The 24,405-nt window shown below is 38.4% G+C and overlaps 1 protein-coding gene across 2 annotated transcripts in view; it reads right to left on the minus strand.

Annotated features, from left to right (window-relative positions):
• CUL3 (cullin 3) overlaps positions 1 to 24,405 on the minus strand; it is a 95,607-nt gene that overhangs the window by 47,620 nt on the left and 23,582 nt on the right. For both annotated transcript variants that reach the window (XM_030328200.1, XM_030328201.1), the window contains one exon: positions 6,771 to 6,884. In XM_030328200.1, the coding sequence (XP_030184060.1) occupies positions 6,771 to 6,884 (114 nt within the window). The remainder of the gene's footprint in view (positions 1 to 6,770; positions 6,885 to 24,405) is intronic.

Genomic DNA, 24,405 nt, shown 5'->3' on the forward strand with positions numbered 1-24,405 from the left:
AAGCACAACACTCTTGACCTTTACAGTATTTATGATGATGCCCTGGTTTTTTTGTTGTTGTTGTTTTTTTTTATAACACAAAGGCCTGGTACTTGGATTGTAATCTAACCAGAAAGGGATGCCTCAGTATTTATATTGTCAGTCGCAAATGTGAAAACTACAGTACATATGGGTAAGATGTGTCTTTCCCGGGTCAGAAAAAATACTGAACAGGTGTGAAGCTCAATAATGTCAAAGCCACTGGATCCTATTTTCTATTATTTTGAACTTAAGATGTCATTTTAAAGGTAGAGAAGGTGCCAAAAGACTCCTAAGCAACCTGCGCTCTTCCAGAAATAGCTATTTTCAAACTTCTCTAAATGTGCAATCTAGAATATCATAAAGAAGAAATGTTTTTTGGACCTAAAGCATTAGAACCTAGCAGAAAATACATGAACACAAATTCCATCATCTCCATATTCTCATTCTATCATCTGACCTCCCAAAACACATAAATCCTTGGTAGCTTCAGCAAACAGCTTACTTATTTCTCTCAAGTCGGTTCCCTGCCACCTATTGTCATTGGTAACTCCAACACTGACAATAATGACCAATCTGACACACTCTACGGGTGCCTAAATTTTCACCCCCCACCTTACTTTATTCCCTTCACCCATATGTTGATATGGGTAAACCCTGAGCCTCATCATTAACAAGACACCAAATACCTCTGGTGCTAAAGATCTTCTTTTTCCTCCTACCTTTCCTACTCTGTTACACTGAAAGGAACCTGCTCCTCACTCTCACTAGGTCTCCAGGTTTACTGATCCCTAATAGCTAATACTTCTATTTTCTAGGATCTTATGATTCAGTTGTCTACTTATTAAACACCACAGACCCACAATCAACCATTTCAATAATGCTACTACCCTTAGAATTCTCCCCCATACCCAATAAGGCTAATTCCATCAGTAGGTATTCCTGATTTTGAACATTCTTGTCTGAAACTGCCAAGTATACCTGGAAAAAGTACAAACTCTGCTGACCGCCTCCACTATGCAAACGTTGTGCCAACTCAACTAAATTATCCCCTCACAACTACAGATGACCCATTTATTTACAGATGGCAGACCCCAGCACAGGGGATATTCCAAACTTTGTCCTCGTGTGAGATTCCTATTACTGCTGAATAAATGACCATAAATTTAGTAGCTTGCTTACTTTCTCATGGTTCCAGAGTTCAGAAGACTAAAATTAGTTTCCCTGGACTAAAGTCAAGATGTCAGCAGGGCTGGTTCCTTTGAGAGGATCTGAGGGGGAGCCCAGTTCCTTGCCTTTTTCAGCTTCTAGTGGTTACCTGTATTCCTTAGCTGTAGCCCCTCCTCCATCTTCAGAGCACATCGCTCTAATCCCTGCCTCAGTCATCACATCACCTCTGTCACCTACTGACCCTCCTTTTGTAATGACCCTGTGATTCCACTGGGCCCACTGGGGTAACTTAGGACAATCTCCTCACCTCAAGATCCTTAATCTAGTCACATTTACAAAGTTCCTTCTGCCCTATAACGTAACAATCCCTAAGTTCCAGATACCAGTCATGGGCATATCGGGGCAGGGGGCGGGGGGGGGGGGAGGGCAGGTTACTCGGCCTACCACTTGACCTTTAACACCTCACATACTTCAGTTACCCTAAGCCAATGGTCCCACCTTCTACTTTACTAAGGAGACTAAGAGCATCAGAAGTTCCTCAGCTTCTCTCTTCACAAACTTGCGGCTACATTTTGCTTGATCTCTTTACTCATCCTTAGCGACTTTCCAAATAAACAGCTTAAAGAAGCAGTGAGACCCTCCTTTCCAGGGTGAACTCTCTCCCTATGCCTATGAATTTACAGCCTCGATCTAACCTTTCAGGAAAACCTGCACGACTACCATAGCTCTATTTGTGAAAATGACTGGAAATAGGGACAAATTCAAGTAAAAATATGCAAATAATTTCACCATAGAGTTTTATGCAGAAAATTTCTCTATTAACCTTCCAGTAACCCTATGTATCACAATAGGAAATGCTTTTCTATTTCCTTTGGCATTAACTCTAACTGCTCAAAAGTAGCCTACAGAATACCATCCATGTATTTACTTTCCCTTCTTATGACATTCATTTTTATAGTTTAAAAAGAAAAATCAACTGAGTAGTAATATATACTTACGGTTTATATTCACAAAGTGATTACAGAACTAGGACAGATTTTCTCCATAACATGCTCAATTCTTTCCCCCATCACTAATCTTTTAAACAATGAAAACTGACAATGAAACTTTTACTAAGCAGCCTCAAACCAATCTTACAAGTTCAACATGTCAAGTTTCAGACACTAGGAAGGGGTGGAGTGGCAGAAACCAGAAGTCATGTACATTTAGAGACATGTACATTTTTCTTTTTGAAACACTGCACCTGCCAAACAGCAAAGTTACGTGAAACAAACTGTGACCAGTGGCTGCCTCCATGTAACCAGTGATTCCATTTTCCAGAGTCAGTGTGTCCCATAGTATCTACACATCCAGTCTGCAGCATGACATTTGATATCCAGACACCTCCTTGTTAAGAGTAAAAGTCAGCCAGCTGTAAGTAGGTGGTAGGGTGGGTAGACAGTGAAGCATCTTCTCTCCTCCCTCTCTGAGCCTGAGATCTCAAATTCCACCAGTTAGAGCCAGTATTCATAGGAAGAAAATATGTGTCTAAGATCCATGACGGTACAGTCAGTATACTTCAGGTATATGCACTATCTAGCAGGTAGTCGCCCGAGAAGTCTGGAATGAGGGTAAAAATCTTCAAAGAAAATAATGTAAACATCAACAGAAAAAAAAAAAATCTTTGTATTTTTGGAAAATTAAAAGCATTTCTACTTCTTAACCAAAGTATTGGGTTACATAAATGCACGTTTGTCAAAAATAATTTATACACGCCAGTTCTGCACATTTCAATGTATAAACATTACCTTAATCTTAAAAATCACTTATTTAATAAGCTCAGACACTAAACATAAAAAGACAAAACAAAGAAAATGAAGTCTATGAAAAGGAAAGAATTCTATTTTGTAGGATGTGGAGATATCTTATCAATACTTTACTTTCTTTCCAAATCGACAGCAGCATATTTTTAAAAAGCATTTTGCAAAAGTGTATCTATAATCTGTTAAAAACCAATCTGTGTGAATTTATTTAAACTACATGTGAATGCCTGGTTTGTTCCAAGAGATGTGCTGCGTATCGGGGACACTGGCCCCTCCTCCTAAAATTCAGTCTGGCATGGGCACCTGGATGGCTCAGTCGGCTGAGCATCCGACTCTTGATTTGGGCTCAGGTTATGATCTCACGGTTCATGGGATCAAGCCCCAAGTCGGGCTCCGAGCTGACAGCATGGGATTCTCTCTCCCCACTATGTTCTGCCCCTCCCCCTGCTTGCCCGTGCTCTCTCTCAAAAGTAAATAAACATTAAAAAAAAAAAAAAAAAAAAGTTTGGTCTGGCAGAGAAATGAGGCCCTAAACAGTTAATGATGATTATGGCAAATGCCGCAAAGGAACAGCACCGGGTACGGTGAGACAACTGCAGTCGGTGGGCAGTACACAGCACAGCTCAGGGAAAGCTGCCCAGAAATTGAAGCTAAGACTTAAAAGGATAAGTAGGAGCAAATCACGTAAAGAGAGGAAACATTCTGGAAACATTTCCAGACAGAAGACATATGTGAAAATTTCAAGATGAGCCACACAAATTTCAGCAGGGCAGTAACTTGATCATGTGGCTTTCAGATAATAACTCCAAGAGCAATACGGAAAAGAAAATAGCAAAGGACACAGTGAATGTTCTAAGACTAGTTACTGAATACTCCGAGAGAGAAACGAAGGTGCTTTCATCCTGGGTAGTGAGGAAAGTGGAAAAATGCAGATTGTAGACATCCGTGAAGTAGAGAGAACGGGGAAGATACTGACAAGAATAATTCCCAGGTTTCTGGCATAGAAAATGGAATGATCAACAGGTTCATTTGAAAATGGCTATTTTGAAGTAGCTCTCAGACAACAAATACAAAGGTAGCCATCAACTTGACAAACGAATGTACCAAATCTCAATCTCACAGAACGAGGCTAGAGATAAAATGTGGGAATCATCTGCACAGAGGCACTAACTGAAGCTATGGTAGCAAACGAGGCATGCCAGGAGGAGGAAAAGTCTGGGTTACTACGCCCCAAGAAGGCCTCCATTTAAAGGGCTGAGGAGAAAGAAGAGTAAGTGCTTGAAAAGAAACAGAAAGGTAGGAGGCACACCAAAGGAGTGCTAGGTCACCGGAATTAAGGACCCAGCACACGAGAGGAAGAAAAGAGGAGCCATCTGTGCCAAAGGCCGCTGCAAACAGTCAAAGAGCAAGAGTAGTATTCACAGTGATCTCTGCCTTCAGAGATGTGCAGACCTGGTGATTCTAGTAAGAGCAAGACGGAACAGCACAGTTGAGGAAGCAGGTGGAACTGGAACATACCCAAAGTGATGAAAGATGAGAGAAGGGAGACAGCAAGTGGCGACATTTCTTACGAGACACTTGGCTGTGGATGGCAATGGAGACCCTGAGAGGCAGTGCAGGAGTCCAACAGAAAATTTAGTAGAATTTTATTTTGAGGATGTGAGTGGCCTGAACATGTCTCATGCTGATGAGTAAGACTCAGTAAAAAGGCAGAGCCCTGAAAATGCTTTAGGTTTTTGACAAGGTAGAAAGGAATGTGATCCTTAGCACAGGAGGAACACTGGCCTTTAACAGGAGAGGAGACACTGCCCTCCATTAAAATGGGAGGGAAAGAAAAAAACACAAAAGGGGAGAAAATACAGACAAAATTGTAAGTAGAACGGTAAGAACCGAACACGGGTTCTACCCGATGCTTCTTGCTCTTTCCCCTGGGAAGTGGAAGGCAAGATTATTTATTTATCAAGAGTGAGGAGGCCAGCAGGAGAGCTGAACGTCTGAGGAGAAGTGGAAGGAAAAGACGACCGCTGGACAGTGTGAAGGGTCAACTGGAGGTCCGTGACAAAGGACAGACAGTGGCACTGATCCACCCCGTGTGGGGTTTCCTCCAGCAGAGGCCCAGGAAAGGGAGCTTGCTGGGTTTAACCAGGGTTGAGGCACTATCAGACGGGTCTGATGAAAGAAGAAGGGACAAGATATACTAATCCTAGTAAGTTGTGACGGAGCGCATGACGCTACGGTCCAGGTGCTGTAAGTGCTATGCATGAATGGCACCTTCTAGCCTCGTGGCTACCCTACCCGGTGAGTACAACAGTATGCTCGTTTCATAAATGAGGAAGCTGAGGAATAAACTAATTAGTTTCTGGACTATGGTCACATAACAGGATTCAGGCTTGAGATTTCACTTGGGAACCCTCTCCCCGCTCCCCCCTACCCCAAAAGGGAACTGAAAGAAAACAGAAGTTTTCAAAATAATATTATGTCAGAGTGGAAGGTGTGTATAATATTAAAATATTCTTCTATCAATAGAGTAATGGACCATGAAATTACAAGTGGTTTTCTAGCTTAGTGTTTGTGTTAAAATTTAAAGACTCCTCAAATCCAGAACTTAATGAGACTGTGCAGTACAAGCTAACTTGTTTCACATTTATATCCCAGGCAGTAGGATGGATGTTTTCACAGGTGATGTCATTTACCTCAAACTGTCAGCACAAGATGAATCTATATCCTGAAGAGGAAAATGAGGCTCAGAAAGGCTAAACGATACGTTATACCTTTTAGCAAAGCCCTGAAAAGTGAAGTGGCCTTTCCCTGCCCGTCTTGCCACTGAGCCCCAGGAAACCAGGGCTCACAGGCCTGACTGGACTCTGCGCAGAACGAAACACTTCACGGCTGTTTGCTCTCGTGGGAACTTCTTTCCAACCATCGCTTTACTCTATCAAGTGAAAGAAACTAGGCCATGCTCTCACCACTATAGCTAAAATCAAACTAAAGAAGCTGAAAATAAAAATGTGAAAAGCAGAGTAAAACCTGAGAAGAAAATCTTATGTCCAATTCCCAAATATAAACACTAAAGCAACAAGAAAAGTCATCAGACTTGATCATTCTGCGGTGACAATAATTAAGCTTGATGAATGCAGCTCCCTACCATGAACACACCAAGGTAAGAAAAAAACTTGGTTGTTTAATCTCTTTGAAAGTTATTAAACAGCTCAAGTCGATGTTTTCCAAATTGTCTTGCTGAACAAGATATTTTTCTTGACTCATAAAAACATAAAACAGTCGCAACAGATAAAAAATGGAATATATATCTGAATAACATATATACAGCAAAGATTTACTATGAAGTCAGCAGCTATTAGAGTGCACTTATTACAAAAATATTTGTATAAAACGACATCCTCATCACTGAAGATGTAAGGACATTAAGTTTTAAAAACTTGTAAGAGAATACTCAGCTTTCATCTGTCTGCTCGCATTCAACCAGTTACTCAAAAAGAGATGTCAGTAAGGTTTTCAGTATTTTCCATTTTGAAACACAAAGTGCTAGATACTGAGAAAACAAAATTAAATCTTTCTCTTTCAGTTTTCCATTCTAATCATTAAATACAAACAAGTAAGATTTTAGTTCACACAAGCTAAGGTAGGTCCTTGCAAAGGAAATATGGTTTATTTAAAACAACAACACATTCCACACTGACCTGTAGCATCCAACTAAATGTGAAAGACACCGTGTTTTGAAATGGCTAACTTCTAAAGGAAAAACAAAAAAGCTCTACTTACCATATACATTAGTATGTCTCTAATCATCACCATAGCTGTTTGATGATCATTCCAAGCTTGATTTAGCGTTTGAAGAAAGTTGTTATTCAATGAATTTAGTACATCTTCTCGCACCTATTGACAGAAGAGTTCATTACAGTTTGTTGACACGCCTACACGCTCTTGTACGTATACATGTACATATCTGTTCAATAAAACAAAGTGGAAATCTCCAATTTTCAATCAAAGAAACACATATTAGACCAGCGGAATTATTTTAAGCTCTAATATTACCTCTATACAGACAATTAACAAATGTGTCGTGTAGTCCAGACCCATCTCCTGACCTCCAGAATCAGAAAGCCACCTCCTGGGCATTTCTCAACCCTCCAACAACTTAACATCACAGTAAGAATAAAATGCTAAATACTGGTAAGGAACTACAGGGCCCCACATAACTGTCCCCAGGCTACTGCTCCAACTAAATTTCCTACGACGCCTCCCTTTCCCCATCTTTATAGAATGGTTGAGAATGCTGACTTTGGAGTCAAACTACCCGGGCTCAAATCCCAGCTCCCTGACTAGCTGTGTCACCTTGTGTTAAGTTATTTCAACTCTGTGCTTCAGTTTCCTTATATGTGAAATAGTAGCAACACACTTAGAACAGTGCTTGGCACTCTGAACACTGAATGAGCATCAACTGTTAACGCGGTGTGCTCCAGCTACAACGGAGCCGCACACAGCAACCGTGCTCTGCCCTTTCTTCTGCAGGCTTCACAGAGCTCACGCCCTCACTTCTTTCTGCTCAAGTTTAACCTCCACACAGAGGTCTTCCCCGACCGCCCTATTTCAAACAACAGCCTCTATCTCCACTCTTAACCCTAAATTTTTCCTCACAGTACTTGTCACTACCTACTCTGTCACATATTTATCCGTTTACCGTCGCTCTCGCTAAAACGTAAGAACGACGGCAGCACGGATTCTGACTTCTCTGTGTGCCTCCCACACCTCACGGTGCCTGGCATCTGTAAGACCCTTTACTTCATTCACCCTGCCCTTGAACACCATGATCCACCTCCAACACCGTAAGCTTTTTCAGGATATCAGCCTTTGCACATCAAGTTGCCCGGAGTCTGAAATGCCGTCCTAATGCAATCCTGCTAAGACAACTCAGCCGTCAAGAATTCCTTCCCACCGTCTACAAGCATACTGCCACCTTCTCTAGTAAGAGGTTCCGGACCACTATTTCCTGCCGTGTGATCAGTCCAATGGGAAGACTGCGGACTAGAAAACGGAATGCAGACTCTGGTTCTAGCTTTATCACGAAGAACCAGTGTGCCTGTTCTCTAAGTTCCTACAACACTTTGGGACCACACTGCCAACCTCTCAATCATTCACACCCAACCAGTCCTCTGTGGTCTAGCTCAACTCCCAACTCCAGTGTCAGCAGACATGTTCTGTCCCCAAACATCTGCAGTAGTGGTTAAACATTTTTAGGTTGGGGAGAATCTGAAGTCATGGTGGTCTGTGAGAAATGATTTCATATGTGTGTTGACATATACAGAGATCTATCAACTTGAATTATAAACAGTAAATAAAATGCCATTGTGTGTTAGCACTAGTATAAACAAGTATAAGCAAGTGGTTGGAAGTACCAAAGACTGAAAAAAAATACACGAAACACACTATTCCCAACAGACGAGAAAATAAGTTCAAACTGAGAAAAATGCATCTATCTTTTCTTCTATGTTAGAGGAAAAATGGTCATTAAGAGGTTTTAGTGAGGAGACAGTATGTCTGTTCTACTCTACGTGTCTTATGAAAACCACTAGCCTATACGACGTTAATTTAGAATTTTATTTTATATATAATCTTTTCTTCATAAGACTAAGTTCCTTGACTTCAACACGTATCACCCATCAATATTTGGACTATACCAAAAGTGATAAACACTCATGTAGGTTCGTAGACAGTACTGTGTTAAATAAATACATTTTTGTAAAGTGGGTAATGTATAATTTATTTCAACTCATTAAGCCTACCACTTGTCAGATGCAAATTCCCAAGGTAGCTAACGGTAGAAAAACTACAAAATGAAAATACACCTATTTATAAAATTTTTCACCAAGCTTCATATTCGTTCACTGAAACACTAAATTTTGAGTAGCAATTAAATTAAAATCATGACAATGCCAGAGAAATCGTACTATATGACAAAAATAAAATGTCTGTATTCCAAACATCAGAATATCTAGCAATTAATTATTCTTAAGGACTTAAATGAACTTTGGTATGACCCTTTGTTATAAAATCAAGTTACACTTAAACTGTATTAACGTCACCCTAGTTTTGGAATGCAAAAATGTGCTTGGTATATCTGTTAGATGAAAGAAAAACTTGCCAATTAAAAATTTTAAGGTTATTTAAAAAAAGATGTTTCCTAAAATCACTAACTTATATACACTTTAAAATAAAACATACCAAGTACTTAAGTAATATTCGTATTTCTTGCTGCCTTTCAACAAAATGAAAAATGTGATCAATGAGCACAATGTGTCATAAATTATAAAACTGCTTTATTTGCATACTTCAAAAACTTATCCTGACATATCAGTAACAATGAATTTTACTTAGCAGAAAATATCTGCTATTAAGTTAATTTTGCTGTATTTCATTTGTCTGTCTACTGTTGAAGTGAGATGTGGCCATGGATCTGCTTTGGCCAATGACATAAGCAGAAATGATCCATCACTTCCACATGATGTAAACTTTACCAGCTTAATTTTTAAGTGTAAAGTTCGGCGGTATTAAATACATTCACAATTAGCTTTTATAACAGGACATGGGAGTTCTAAGAGGTGTCCCAGAAGATCTGTTTTTCAGACATACTCTTACATTTATTTTTGAATGACTATGCACACACAAATACAGATATGTGACTGGAAGACATAAAATAAATGCCTTAGATGCGCTTGCTGCATTCTCCTCTTATTCAGATCACTCTGTGAGCAAAAAAATTCTTCTTCTAATGCTGCCTCAGAAAAATGTTTTTCTACTCTGAGACATGAAGAGTGAGCAAGTATTTGTTCAAATACGTACCATAAAAAGGAGGAAGGAGATGAAAATTCAACCTTTATGAAGATTAAAATGGGGTTCTTAAAAGAAGGTATGTTTGTACATAAGTCAAAAAACACATTAAGTGGGGAAAAAAAAGACTTAACCCTTATTTACAAATCATTAACAGAATACAGAAAATTTGAAATAAAAAGTGGGGTCAGTTTGTGTGTGAATTAACACTGTTCGTCTCGCTCCCTAACACACCCCTGCACTGGTTTTTGCACCAGCGAAGGCAAGCAGGAAGGAAGCCTGCGGTCGAGATGGTCCAGTCAAAGTGGACCTGCAGCTCAGGTATGTGCAACATTGTTACGTAAGAAAAGCTACATGAAGGTTGTCCAGATGAAGACCTGGAATTTGAAGTGTGAGACGAGGAAAAACAAGTAACAAAGTCATGAAAACAGAGAGTAGGATGGGACCAGCTGACAAGGCTAAAATGAGCAGTTGAAACCTGATGGCTATTCATGGCCCTTGGCCTTGCAAAAAAGCAAGATACAGACAGCAGTCGAGAGCAGCAGATCACAAACCTGACAGAGAATTAGAATCACTTGAAGAGCAACAGATTTTGCGGAAGAGAACGAGATGACAAGACACATACTGGCAGAAAATATCTGCAAAAGGCCTATCTGGCAAAGGACTATTATACAAAATATACAAAGAATTCATAAGACTCAACAAGAGAACCCAATCTAAAATACTGGCAAAAGACCTGGCCACCTCACCAAAAAGATAACCAGATGGCATACTGAGAGATACTCAATCTCTGATTAAGAAATTGCAAGTTGAGGGGCCATCTGGCTGGCTCAGTTGGTGGACAGTGAGACTCTTGATCTTGGGGTTGTGTGTTCAAGCCCCAGAGATTACTTAAAAATAAAATCTTAAAAAAAAAAAGAAAGAAATTGCAAATTAAAACAACAATGGGACATCCTTTACGCATCTATTAGAATGGCCAAAATCCAAAACACTGACTACACTAAATGCTGAGGTGGATGTAGTGAACAAGCTCTTCTACTCATTACTGGTGGGAATGCAAAATGATACACAGTCTGGCAATTTCTTACAAAATTACATGTACTCCAACCATACGATCCAGCCATGATGCTCCTTGGTAGAAGTACCAAAGGAGTTAACAATTTATGTCCACACAAAATCCCACGTTCAGATGTTTACAGTAGCTTTATTCATAAAGTCCAAAACTTGGAAGCCATCAAAATGCCCTTCAGTAGGTGAAACAATAAACTGTGGTGCATCCAAACAATAGAATATTCTTCAGTACTAAAAAGAAATGAGGTGTTAAAGCCATGAAAAGAGATGGAGGCACCTTAAATGCGTATTATCAAGTGCAAGGACACAATCTGAAAAGGCTATCTAACGATATCATTCCAACTACATGACATTCTGGAAAAGGCAAAACTAAGGAGACAATAGAAAGATCAGTGGGCATTAGGGTGGAGGGAGAGATGAACAGGCAGAGCACAGAGGATTTTTAGGAGAGTGAAACTATTCCGTATGGCACTACAATAGTGGATACATTTCATTATACATTCACTAAAATCCACAGAATGTACAACACCAAGAGTGACCTCTAATATAAAATATGGAACCTGGGTGATAATGGTAAGTCACTGTGGGTTAATCATTATAACAAATGTACCACTCTGGTATGGGATGCTGATAGTGGGGGAGACAGTGGGAAATATACAAAATGTCTGCACCTTCTCCTTAATTCTGCTATGAACCTAAAACTGATTTAAAAAAATAATAATAAACTGAACTTCATCAAAATTAAAAACTTCTGTTCTGAAGACTGTTTAAACAGTAAACAAGCTACAGAATGGGAGAAAATACCAAATAATTTGTATCCAGAATAAATCTCTCACATCTCTCTCTATATAGAGATACACAGGGAGAGAAGAACTCTTACAACTCTGTAAAGAAGGCAAACAATTAAGAAATGGGCAAAAGACCTGAATAGACACTTCACCAAAGACGTTATATAAAGCAATTTTGCACGTGAAAAGAGATGTCCGACAACACTGGCCGTTAAGGAAATGAAACTTTTAAACATGAGACACCACTACACACCCATTACGATAATGGCTAAAGCAAAATATATTAACAATACCAAGTATTTGCAAAGATGCCAAGCAACTAGAACTCTTCTTATATACATTGCTAGCGGGAATACAAAATGGTACAGCCTGACAGGAAAACAGTTTGGCAGTATCTTATGAAGTTAAATATTCACTTGCCATATGACTCAGCAATCCCACTCCTAGATATTTATTCTTGAGAAATGAAAACTTCTCTTCACACAAAATCTGTATGTGCATGTTTACAACAGCTCTCTTCGTAATCATAAAACACTACATACAACACGTAAATGGATATGTAAACTGTGGTACATTCATACAATAGGATATACCATTCAGCAATGAAAAGGAACAAACTACTGATACATACAACACCTTGGTTCAATCTCAAAATAATTATGTTGAATGAAAGACATTGGTCTCAAAAGGTTATAGACTGTGTTGTTCCATTTACGTGATATTCTTGAGAAAACAAAACTATAGTGACGAAACAGATCAGTGGTTGCCAGGTACTGGGGTGGGAGGACGATGTGATTATAAATGAATAGGAGTGTTTGGGGTGAAGAAATGTTCTGTACTGATCATGACAGCATTTACATGAATCTATACATGGGCTAAAATTCATAAAACTGTACATAAAAATAAAAGGCTACTTTTACTGATATTGGCTTTTTAAGAACTTGCAACAATTATGATTCTCAAGTTAGACCATTTTATTATTATATATCATAAACATAAGCTATGATGCCACAATGCTTATTTTTCAAACTAACTTGAGAGATGCCTGGGTGGCTCAGTCAGTTGAGTATCCGACTCTTGATTTCAGCCCAGGGTCATGGTATCGAGCCCAATGTTGGGCTCTGTGCTGAGCATGGGGCCTGCTTAGGATTCTCTCTCTCCCTCTGCCCCTCTCCCCCACTAGCATGCTCTCTCTAAAATAAAAATAAAAAATCATCTCTTAAAAAAAACAAAAAAAAACAACCAACTTGAATGCCAAACAATGAAAGAATTATTATTTTGAGAGTGTAAACCTATGAATGACTCTGGAATAATTCATGTTGGCATACTACATTCTTCATTTCTGTGAACATAGCTTTTCCTGTCCTTTTAATTATATCCTTAGCAAAGATTAAAGTGGAATTACTAAGTCAAAAGAAAATGTTTATTTTTCAACATTGTGATAAAATCTGTTCACTGATAAATTAATGTCCAAGTTGCAGGAAACACATTCTCAAATCAATCAAATTACTGGCAAAAGGAAGAGAAGGATGGAAAGGAGGATGACAGGAGAGGCCAGCAGGCATGAGCAAGACCTCTAAACTCCCAGTCTTTGCCTTGAGTCTTCTTAACCAAATACCTTCATGGATTGACAAGGAGGCCAACCCTGGGCCAGCAACTCTTGGCTAGTTGGAGAATCAAAGGACATTAATGATCTCACAGTTCCCCCCACCCTCTAACAGCACTAGTACCCGGCCGGGGGGGGGGGGGGGGGGGGGGGGGGGGCGCACACACGCGCGCACACACACACAAATTAAATCATTAATTAAGATTTTTTCGCCCTCTGTAAGTTTCAATGTCTGGGCAAAATCCAAGCCAGCCAATCCTAATTAAATATTTAGGTGACACAAAGAAATTCATCAGCTAACACTAATTATAAAGATTTTGGCTGTGAAGTCCGCTGAAACTAGAACTGAGCCATATCATTAACGATGATATGAACTACTGAAAATGAATGACTTCCTTCTTAAAAGTCTCAAAATGCAGGACAATTTCAAATACAGACAAATCTCTGAAGTACGGAAAATTGTATTTAGCACTATCTTGCATTGAAATACACATTGTGTATTAGAAACACAAAATGGGTCATGGAGCACATGCTAATTACACAAAGAACATTCTAAAAATATCACAGAGAAACTCTAACTTTAAAAGCTGTAACCTCCTAGAAATCTGTCAGATTTTAACAGTCACCCAAGAGTTAAAACAATCAAATTAGTATTTGAAAACAACTTTCCAGGGAAGTTAGTAACTAGGACTTTGAAAAAGTTACTTAACCTATCTGGTCTAGAGCTCCTCTCACCTGTTATACCACTGGGGTTGACAAGAACAATGGCATTCACATCCTGCTCCACTAAGATGTCTTAGTACCACTGCAGGGCAGGCTCCATTTCACTGAGCAAATAGGATTTATATTGGTTTTGTATGATTTTAAAAGTGGGGCTTCCCACTGTTTGGAAAAGAAAAAAAAACCTGAGAGCCACAGGACCTGCTAAAAAGTACCTCTCTGGCTCTAAATTCTAAAACAAATATTGCTTATCTCATCTGACCGAACTATTTACATAAGTGTGCAACATTTACACGATCACAAAATAGCGTTTAAGTTCCCACTTAACAACATTTGAACTTTTTCAGAGTCCCGCACACATGATTTGAGGGCTTGTCACTTTACAAATTTTACCAGTTAGGGAAACCCTATTTTTCCAAGGAATGTCATTAAAGAGTTATTCTTGAAGATCTCAAAAACCTTTCAACCACACCAGAGTGATGTGATATAAACCTGCAATAAAAGTGGCTACCTACAGGAGTGATCTCCAGAGAAGCCAAACCATGGAGTATAGAAGACATGTCTCTTAATCGGACAGTTTTTAAAAAGCTCCACAGCTCTTCCCTTTCTCCTGAGAATTCCTGAATTAAAAGATTAAAGATAGTGTTATGTTTTGCTATTTTTATGCAACAGTTCCACAGAGCGAATAGTGGCAACACCAGAGTGCAGAGGCTGGAAAGTATGCCTGCCTGATGCAAATCACAGATCCAACACTTAATAGATACGTGACCGTGAGTAACTTAATTTCTTTGTGCATCAAGTTTTTACAAAAGAGGAACAGTAACAGCACCTGCTGCAAGGAGCTGTTGTGTGGATAAAATCAGTTAATATACAAATAATGCTTATAACAAGGCCCAGCCCACAGTAAATGCCATATAAGCATTTGCGAATATCAAAATGTTACTTGTATTACATATTCATATTATTAGCACAGATATTTGATCTTGCTACTCTATAAATGTCCACAGAGCACTGTCATCGTCAAGATTCATCATCATCATCACCTGGGCACTTATTAGAAATGCACAATCTCAGGGGTGCCTGGGCGGCTCAGTCGGTTAAGTATCCGACTCTTGGTTTCGGCTCAGGTCATGATCTCACGGTTCGTGAGTTCAAGCCCCGCATCAGGCTCCGCACTGACAGCACAGAGCCTGCCTGGGATTCTCTCTCTCCCCCTCTCTCTGCCCCTCCTCTGCTCTGTCTCTCAAAATAAATAAACATTAAAAAAGAGAGAGAAATGCACAATCTCAGATCCTATGTTAGCCCTATTGAATCAGAATCTGCATTTTCAAGTGCTTGAGATTTTGAAAGCATGGAACATAAAACATACATACATACATATGTGTAAATACTTTATACAATTATTTCCTAAGCCTCAATTCCCACTTGATTCTTGCTTTCCTTTCTTCTAAAACAGTTATTTCTCCCTGTAACTGGAAGGTTTCCTTTTATTTTACAGGTTGAGGAACTTGTAATGCAGCTAATATCCTATTATTTGTGTATTCAATATATGGCTGGTGAACAGATGTTGCTCTCTCTCATAATACATATAACCACCTCAGAATTTTGTATTTCAAAGCAAACTTCTACCAAGGTTGGGAGAATTCATCTTAACTTTTGTAGAGATCTTAAACTTTCCAAGCATTGACTAATGACAAGAGATTCCTGAATGATCTAAAGATCACTGACCTTTCAATATTTCCTAGACAGTGTTGTTTCTCATTTTTTCCACTAACTTTTAGAATAAAGGTGGCCGTCTTGATCAGAGGAATCATACCAGTATCACTGACCAAACAGTAAGATAGTGACTACAGGGAAAACTTGTTTCTTGACTGCTATCAGAAGACTTTTCTATAAGTAATTTTACTAATGTATAAGTAGTTAGTAATAAAAGTTTAACCATTTTACAAAGAGCACATTACTTGTAATTTTAACATAAAACTCATTCCTAGTGGCAATATTCCCTCACTTGCTCTTTAAGTGTCAAAACGAAGCTCTTAACTCAAAAGGGTAACATAAAAATCTTTCTTCGAACTATCAGTTCAAGTATTTAATGATTACTTCCGACAAACAAACCAGGGTGCTAGCCACTATGGGGGATACAAAATGCATTCAGCCACTTTACAGTCTCTGTCGGGGAAGGGAGAAAAGAGGAGCCTAACATTAGCATTCATATGACCTTAATACAAAGTACAGTATGATGGGACGCACTAGAGAATCACGAGAGGCTCAAAGTAGGGGCACAGAGTGGGAATTAGGACAACATACTTTTTAATTTCATGCATGAAGAATATCTGCTACATATTTAAGTAACAAACTGTCTAAATTTGGCTTTATTTTTAAAAAGTAAATTCACATTATTAACTTAAAAAAATAATACACCTTAGAAAAAGCCTGATTTCTCTTTGAGTACAAAGTAGTACCATGAAAACTGGTACCTTTTTACTTAATGGAGCCTAAGTGTACCACAGAAGGACATGAATTATCTAACATTTGTAGAGTATTCCATTCACAATGGTTAAAACAAAAGATATGCATAAAAAACCATTATAGCACTATCACAAACTTTGAACAACAGGGCCACTCACAGAATAAGTAGTAAGACATATACAAAGCATGGCAATATGGCAATCAGTCTTTTCGTTTCTTGAGTTAACGTGGAGGAAAAAAGTCCACGGTTCCACAGGATCACACGATCTGGCTGCCAGCAGAATCATCTCAAAAAATGAGAGATATACAACCCAGAAATTACACTGTGCTTTTAAATGGTGAAATACACTCTGCTTAAACAGGGTTTGGATTCAGCAATTAACTTGGGTAGGTGTAAGTATCACTGCACATGTGGAAGACAAAACAGAATTTGGCAGTTCGTGGATATAAAGCATGGTTTCCATTTGACTGCTAGTATTCTCAGGGATTCATTTCAATCGACAATTACTGAGTGCCAACTATATGAAGAAGAAGGAGACACGAAGATGAATAAAACGGGTCTTACCCTTGGCTCATCTGCTTATTTTATAATTAAAAAAAAACATCACTAGACATTACAACAAGACAAGAAAGCAGAAAAGGTAGGTACCTGCCCTCACAGTGCTTACAGGCTACTTAACAGTTTAAGCGGGAATAGCTGATATGTAACACATGGGTGAATTTACCAACTAACTTAGGCCAAGCTTTAAGCCTGGTGCTCCCCCAACATCATTTCTCTGCCAGTCCTTTCAAAGCAGTAGCTACTCAAGTTCCTATTCCCCTCATATCCCATGGTTGCTATCTTCCTGACTCTCTAATGGTCTCTGTTCCCTACCTATCCCCAGTAATCTCTTCCTCTTTGGGGATTACTCTATTCCTATTCAAGCCACCCTTCCAAAACATATTCATTAAGGGTTTGTACCTCTAGCTCAGAGCCTTCTTCCTCATCATCACCCCAAGCAATATTCAATGAAATGGATTGTTTCTTTCAACAACTTTTCAGTTAGAAAAAAAGGACAAGACAAGATGGCAGGTGAATGAAAGATGCCCAGCAATGAAGCACTGAAGAAGGAATGCCTACTAAATCTTTCACTCCATCTCCACTCTGGTCAGTCTTTTTTAGAAGGTTAAAACCAATGGTTCCCACCACCCACAGGATAAAACCCAAGTCCCCTACCATGTTTTTCAAAAACGAGTCCAACTAACTTTAACACTCTCATTCCCAAAAAATGCCATCAGACACCTTTTATATTCCATCTACACTGACCATACCTGACTGTGCTCATCGTACCTACCTGCCTTTTTTAACTCACACCATTTTCTGGACTATCGCCTTTGCTCACACGATGAATCTTTAATAATTATTTAAGGCTTGTCGAAAATGACCTCCTCTTTCTACTCTGCCCTGAATTCTTCAGGCAAAATAATTCTCCTTCAAATCTGATTACCTCCACTAAAATTGGGAGAGTCTTGCTGACAGGCCTAGTGTCTTAATTATTTTTTTGGCAGATGAAACACAAGAGACTCAGTATCTGTGGGCCTCTGAAATGAAATGTCTTTGCTAAGGAAAATCTTATTCCCGAGTGTTTCTATCAATGTCCTCTTGTAATTCACTGCAATCACTGTATTTATATTTTGAACATAAACGCCATTTAAAAAAAAAAAACCTACATTCATCCACATTTGCCTAGAAAGAAAAGCACTAAAAAGCTTTCTTATAAAAAGTCAAGTCTGTTTAAATAACTGACTTATAAAATAGTCCAGAGCTTACCGGGAAATACCAACTTCATTTTCACATGCAATTAGTACCCTCACAGAAACAATTTAATTTACTGGTGAATACACAGTATTTAAAATTCTGGCTCTTCTCATTCTCTCTTTAAAAATGGGAAGGCAAATCAATATATTGAAAGAATAGTTTACCCAGAGATACCATTTTCAGCAAAGGAAACCCTACATACAAAAAATAAACAGTACTGTGTTACTTTACAGAAAGACTTTTCAATTTACCAAACATACAAACAAAACAAAAAAACCTCAAACAAGAAAGCCATTTAAAAATTCAAACTATTCTTCAAAGCTTCAGTTTTTCAAGTGCTTAAGTCCAAAACTTAAGTTCCCCAAAGGCAAGGGCAAGGACCTTTGATATAACGTAAATGCTTATTAGAGGAGTGCCTGGCACATGATAGGTCCTTAGTAGTTTTCTAAATGAATGAAAAGTGAGCAGGAGGAACCTCTAATCTGACTAATCTGCCTTCCTTCCAAAGTAAGATATTATTTGAAAAACACAGGTTATATGGATGGATTTTTTTTTCATTGTGTGGATATAATTCCATTTATTGAACAGTCTATTAGTTAACATTTAGAGAGTTTTCAGCCTTTCTGGCATTTAAATACAATACTACAATAAACAGTAGCATACTCTTTACATACATATTTAAATATATCTACAGGATGAATTCTTTTTTCTTTTTTTTCTTTTTCTTTTCTTTTTTAAATTTAAATTCCAGTTAGTTAACATAGAGTGTAATATTCGTTTCAGGAGTATTTAGTGACTCCTCACTTACATATAACACCCAGTGCTCACAGAAAGACTTTAAATAAATGTTCTTTTTAGCAGTAAGAAGTTGTTTCTAGTAGAGCTAAAAAGTCAATATCTTTTTTGTTCAAACTTTCAAAGCACAAGAATTAGCTCATTTATGAGGCTCCCACATTACTCAATTCTTACTACAGAGTTAATAATTTGAGAGAAAGAGGGGAAATTAAGCATAAGGCTAAATTAAGAAACTATTAAGCATCACGAAATTAGAATAAAATTTTTGCCACATTAAAATAAGAGTTTCTCCCCTGATTTTAAGAAACAATTAAAAATGTTTTTCTCTCTCAAAAATAAATAAACATTTTAAAAAGGAGGGAGGGGCACCCGGGTGGCTCAGCTGGTTAAGTGTCCAACTCTTGATTTTGGCTCAGGTCACGATCTCACGGTTTATGAGTTTGAGCCCCATGTTGGGCTCTGCGCTGACAGTGAGGATCCTGCTTGGGACTTTTCTCTCTCCTTCCCAAATATAAATAAATATTTTTGAAAAAGAAAATGTTTTTATTCTAAATACTTATTATGGCACAGGAAAGAACAATGGTAAACTTTAAAACTATAATCTTCCTAAGTCTTAATAAACCAAAATTATCAAGACACACAAGCCATTATACAATTTTAAAGCTCATGGAGATTAACAAAAACAATCCCAATCTCATTTTATAAATTAATAATCTGAAATCCAGGAGAACGTCTAGTAATTTGTTCAAGACTGTTAGTGGTAGAATTAGGCCTAAAGCCCAGTTCTCCCTTCTTTCTACCCAGTACTTTTTCCACTGCAGCTACTTCTAGGTTATCTATTATTAAATATGGAGTGTTCAGTAGTGGATAAAGAAGAAAAAGAAGTCCTCAGTTACTTTACTATGAGCTTAAATTAAAGGCTTTCTGTCAAGTTTAAATCCCAAACAGCAATCTTCTAAAAGATGACTCCAAAAAAACCCAAACACATTAATATCTTAACAATTTTGTCAACTACACCGCAATAAAGTTGAAGGAGGGGAAAAAAAATTAAAAACAGGATGGTTCTAACCTTACCTAACCCTGCCCACAAGTAACAGAACTGACTGGCACTACACTGAAATTTAAAGTAGTCTTTAGGGGCTCCTGGGTGGCTCAGTCAGTTGGGCATCTGACTTCAGCTCAGGTCATGATCTCACGGTTTGTGAGTTCGAGCCCCGCATCGGGCTCTGTGCTGATGGCTCAGAGCCTGGAGCCTGCTTCGGATTCTGTGTCTCCCCCTCTCTCTGCCCCTCCCCTGCTCATGCTCAGTTTCTATCTCTCAATAATGAATAAATGTTAAAAAAAAGTAAATTAATTAAAAAAAATAGTCTTTAGCCATTACACACACACACACATGCACACATATATACACACAGACAAAATGATTATGAAAACCAAAACTGCTAAATAAATGTTGACATTAAATGATTTTATAACTTAAGGTGAGAGCTGAGTCTTAAAGTACCTGGCTATTTTTCAGTTTCCATTGCAATCCTTAAATCTACATGAAACATTTAAATTCCTCAGGGTTAAATCTGAAGTCCCCATTCGTTTTCTTCTGTGTGAATTTATCTACTTCCAAAGCTTTATGTAGCATCTACATGCTCACAATTCCCAAATTTACATTTCCAGTCAAAATTTCTCAGAGAACTAGACTTGCGTATCCAATTTCACTGGCATCTTAAGATTAATATATTCAAGTGGAAACTCCTTTTTCTACCCCAAACCTATGTTGAAAAAATAGAAACACCTTGCTGTTCAAGAACCAAAAACCTAGAAGTCATCTTGGATTCCTCCTCCTCATTCCCTACACAATCTATTCGGAGGTAACAATCTTTCTATATTCAAAGTATCCTGAATCTGAAATGTCTCTATCCCCAATGTCACTACACTCGTGTAAATCACCACTATCGCTCACCTGAATTACTAGATTACTCCTCCCTGCTCTGCTCACTTCAACTCTTGGGCCCTCTGATTTAGTCACCACATAGCAACCAGAGTAGTATTTTAAAAATCTGCATCAGATCACGTCTCTGTCTTGCTTAAAATTCTTGAAGGACTTCCTAATGCACATATAATTAAGTATGAAACCTTTACACCATGGTTTCAATGCCTCTCTCCAAACCTCATCTTGTCCCATTCTTCCCCACTGCCAACACTTAATTCCCCATTCACAACAGGCTTTGTTTTCAATTTCTCTATTCCAGGGATTGGCAAAGGATGGCCTGCTGTCTTTCTAAAATAAAGTTGTACTGGAAAACTGCCACATCCATTCATTACATATGGTCTACTGCTCCTCCGGTGTTACAACAGGAGAGGGCTGAGGGACTGCCGACAGAGAACATACGGCTCAGGAAGTTGAAAATATTGACTATCTGGTCCTATAAAGAAAAAATATTCTACAGCCATCCCCTTTGCCTGGAATGCTCTCCAACCCACTTTTGTCATGAGCACCTTCTCACTCTTCAAGTCCCAGTCTAAACATCGTTACAAGTATTACTTACTCAGAGACCCCCTTCTTGGCCTACATAGTTTACCCTCTTCTTTATCGCCACAGCCCATTTTCTTCACTATGTTTTATAACTAAACATTTGTTTACTTGTTAATCTGTTCCATGTGTGCAGGGATCAAATGCATCCCAACTAATTTTTTACACCTAAGTCAGAGGTAGCAAATAACATACAGTTTTGAATGCTGAATTCTGTACTGATAAACCTTATGTGGATATTTTTGAGGCTTTAACAAAATGATCTACAATTTAAAAATCCTTAAAATTAGAAAGTAGCAGAACTTTTTTTCTCTAGTATAACCATGAATTTAAAGTTATTTTATTTAGAAATAAATGTTAAAGAAAAGCCAATCCCTGTGAATTCTGAAATGTTTTCATATTTTCTAAAATAAGACCAGAGTTTTTTCTTATGGCAAGGCACAAGAGCCATATCACACCCTAAGTTTTGCTTTGTGGTCTAGAGAAATCTACTGAATTCCTTTGGATCTCAGTTTCCTCAAAGGGACCATTCTTCTAGACCTAGGAAGAATATACTAACCAAGTAAGAGAAAAGCATTTAGCTTTTCTATGTCGGCTTCAATTTTGAGAAATTACTTCTAAAGCCAATAATCAGTTACTTTCATCTCAAAGAAGTTCCTCCATTCATGTGCTCTGATAGTTTACTTATGCCACTCTGCTTTACCAAAGATATTGCCCAGATGTTTACTATTCTCATCTTAACTCCAGGGTACTAGCAACTATGATAAACCAGCCCCAATTCTCCATAAAAATGTATTTCATCTGAAACCTTCAACATTAAAAAAAAAATAGGTTCTGGCTGCCTATACCATAGCACTGAAATGTTCACTTGAGTAGGAAATAACTTTGCTTTAAAAAAAAAAAATGTTACTGCTTACGCAGTTCGGCAAACTGCTAAAAGCACAGTGAACAAAAAAACCCCTGATGACTAGACCACACAGTAAGGCTTTCAGAACCACAAAAAGGAACACATTCTGTGAGACTGAAGATGGTTACTTTGATCCCACAGAACCCTAAACCATTCTCTCACCTTCCTGTCAGAGAATTCAACGTACAAACAGGTAATAGCAATTTTCGTGCAAACTACACTTTTGCACATGATGTTAGTAACATTCCTAAGTCCCATTTGGTAGAAAAAACTGAGATTTCGGGCACCAGGGCACATTAAGACTACTGTATAATGGCCCTGTTCGTGTCCCCTTCATATAGTAGTACTATATTTGTGTGGTTAAGAGTAAAAATGAAGTTAAGTAGAAAACCCAAAAATGAGCACAGATACTAGCAGAGGTTAAAAGACTTAATTCAGCTGAAATAAATGAATTCTGAGATAAACTAATATTGGTACATCTCCTAGTCAGAAATTGCCTAGTTTAAGCTTGTCAAATGAGTGTTTGTCAAAGAAAAAAAAAAAAAAAATCGACGAACATGTTGAGATGCTGGTGATGTATCATTAATGCCTATGTAAGAGAAATAAAAAGAACGTGGCATATATAATTTCTTCAGCACAATTAACTTGACTACATGTTCTCTGAAACATATTATAGGGAACTAACTGCCTATATTTCGAAGTAACAATTAACCTTAGGTATGGGACCACCTTAAGCAACTCACAAATATGCTGAAACTCTTACAGTTAGCACAGAGTAATGTTCACATGACTTCAATTTCTACCTAACCATGTTTCAGAGTTGAAAAATCACTTAAACACGGATTTTCCACTCCGGTCTCCCCTCCTCTCCTTGCTTTTTGGAGGAGCCAATTCTCAACACAGCACATGACTACAGATGTTTTTTCCGCATCTGTGCCCAAGATGCAAAGCAGCACTTCAAGACAAACAAAAACGGCAAATCGCACATTCAGGCCAACTCCTACTGAGCTATCTTTTTCCTCACTTGCCAATTTCTTAGTATATACCCAAAAAGGGCTACTCCGAGTCTCTTCTTCACGTTTCCAGAAGATGCCCAGTTTAATTATTAGATTTGTAATAGTTTTGGAACTAAAGAATCTCAGGAGATATTACTGCCAGCTCCTTCATTTTAATTATAAATAAAGCAAGAGCTAGAATTTAAAGGACTATGGCTTTACAAACACTGAGGCAATTTACTTGAATCCCCTCATTTTCAGTGTGTTTACTGCCTCTTGATCCATTCATTATGCCTCAGGAGCAGATCTACAGAGAAGTCAAGGGCTCAGCCTGAAGCCACACTGCCTGACTACTGTTCCAGCTAGGCCACTTACTAGCTATGTTCATCTGGACAAATCACTAAGTCTCTGTGCCTTGGTTTCCCCACTTGTAAAACAGAGGAGAATCGTAGTATCTGGCTCATTAGTTTGTGACCAAGAACTAAAACATGTAAATGCACTAGAACTGAACCAAGCACACAGTCACTACCATCATTCACCATGGAATCTCCGGCAAATGAGAACGTGCCTCTGTTCTACCGTTAATTCTCAGTCGTTCTCAATTCCGCACTCTCTCCATATCCAAGAACTCCGATGCTCCAGTCTTCTCCCCTTCAACAGCTTGAAGCAAAATTCTCCCACTCCACATTTCTTCTTTCTTTTGATGCCAAGTTTCTTAAATTAGACTTCTTCATTTCCCACACCTACGTACCAGTTTGTTTTTGAAGACTTGTCCTTTGGCTCTGGGATTTTTGTTCTCTGGACTCCAACACTTAATCCTCAGTACGTGCTACCACACGTCCAATCTCGATCTCCAGTTCGGAGTTCCTGCTCAAGCTCTAAACCTGTATATC

Source organism: Lynx canadensis, chromosome C1 (assembly GCF_007474595.2).
Source record: "Lynx canadensis isolate LIC74 chromosome C1, mLynCan4.pri.v2, whole genome shotgun sequence".
NCBI lineage: Eukaryota > Metazoa > Chordata > Mammalia > Carnivora > Felidae > Lynx > Lynx canadensis.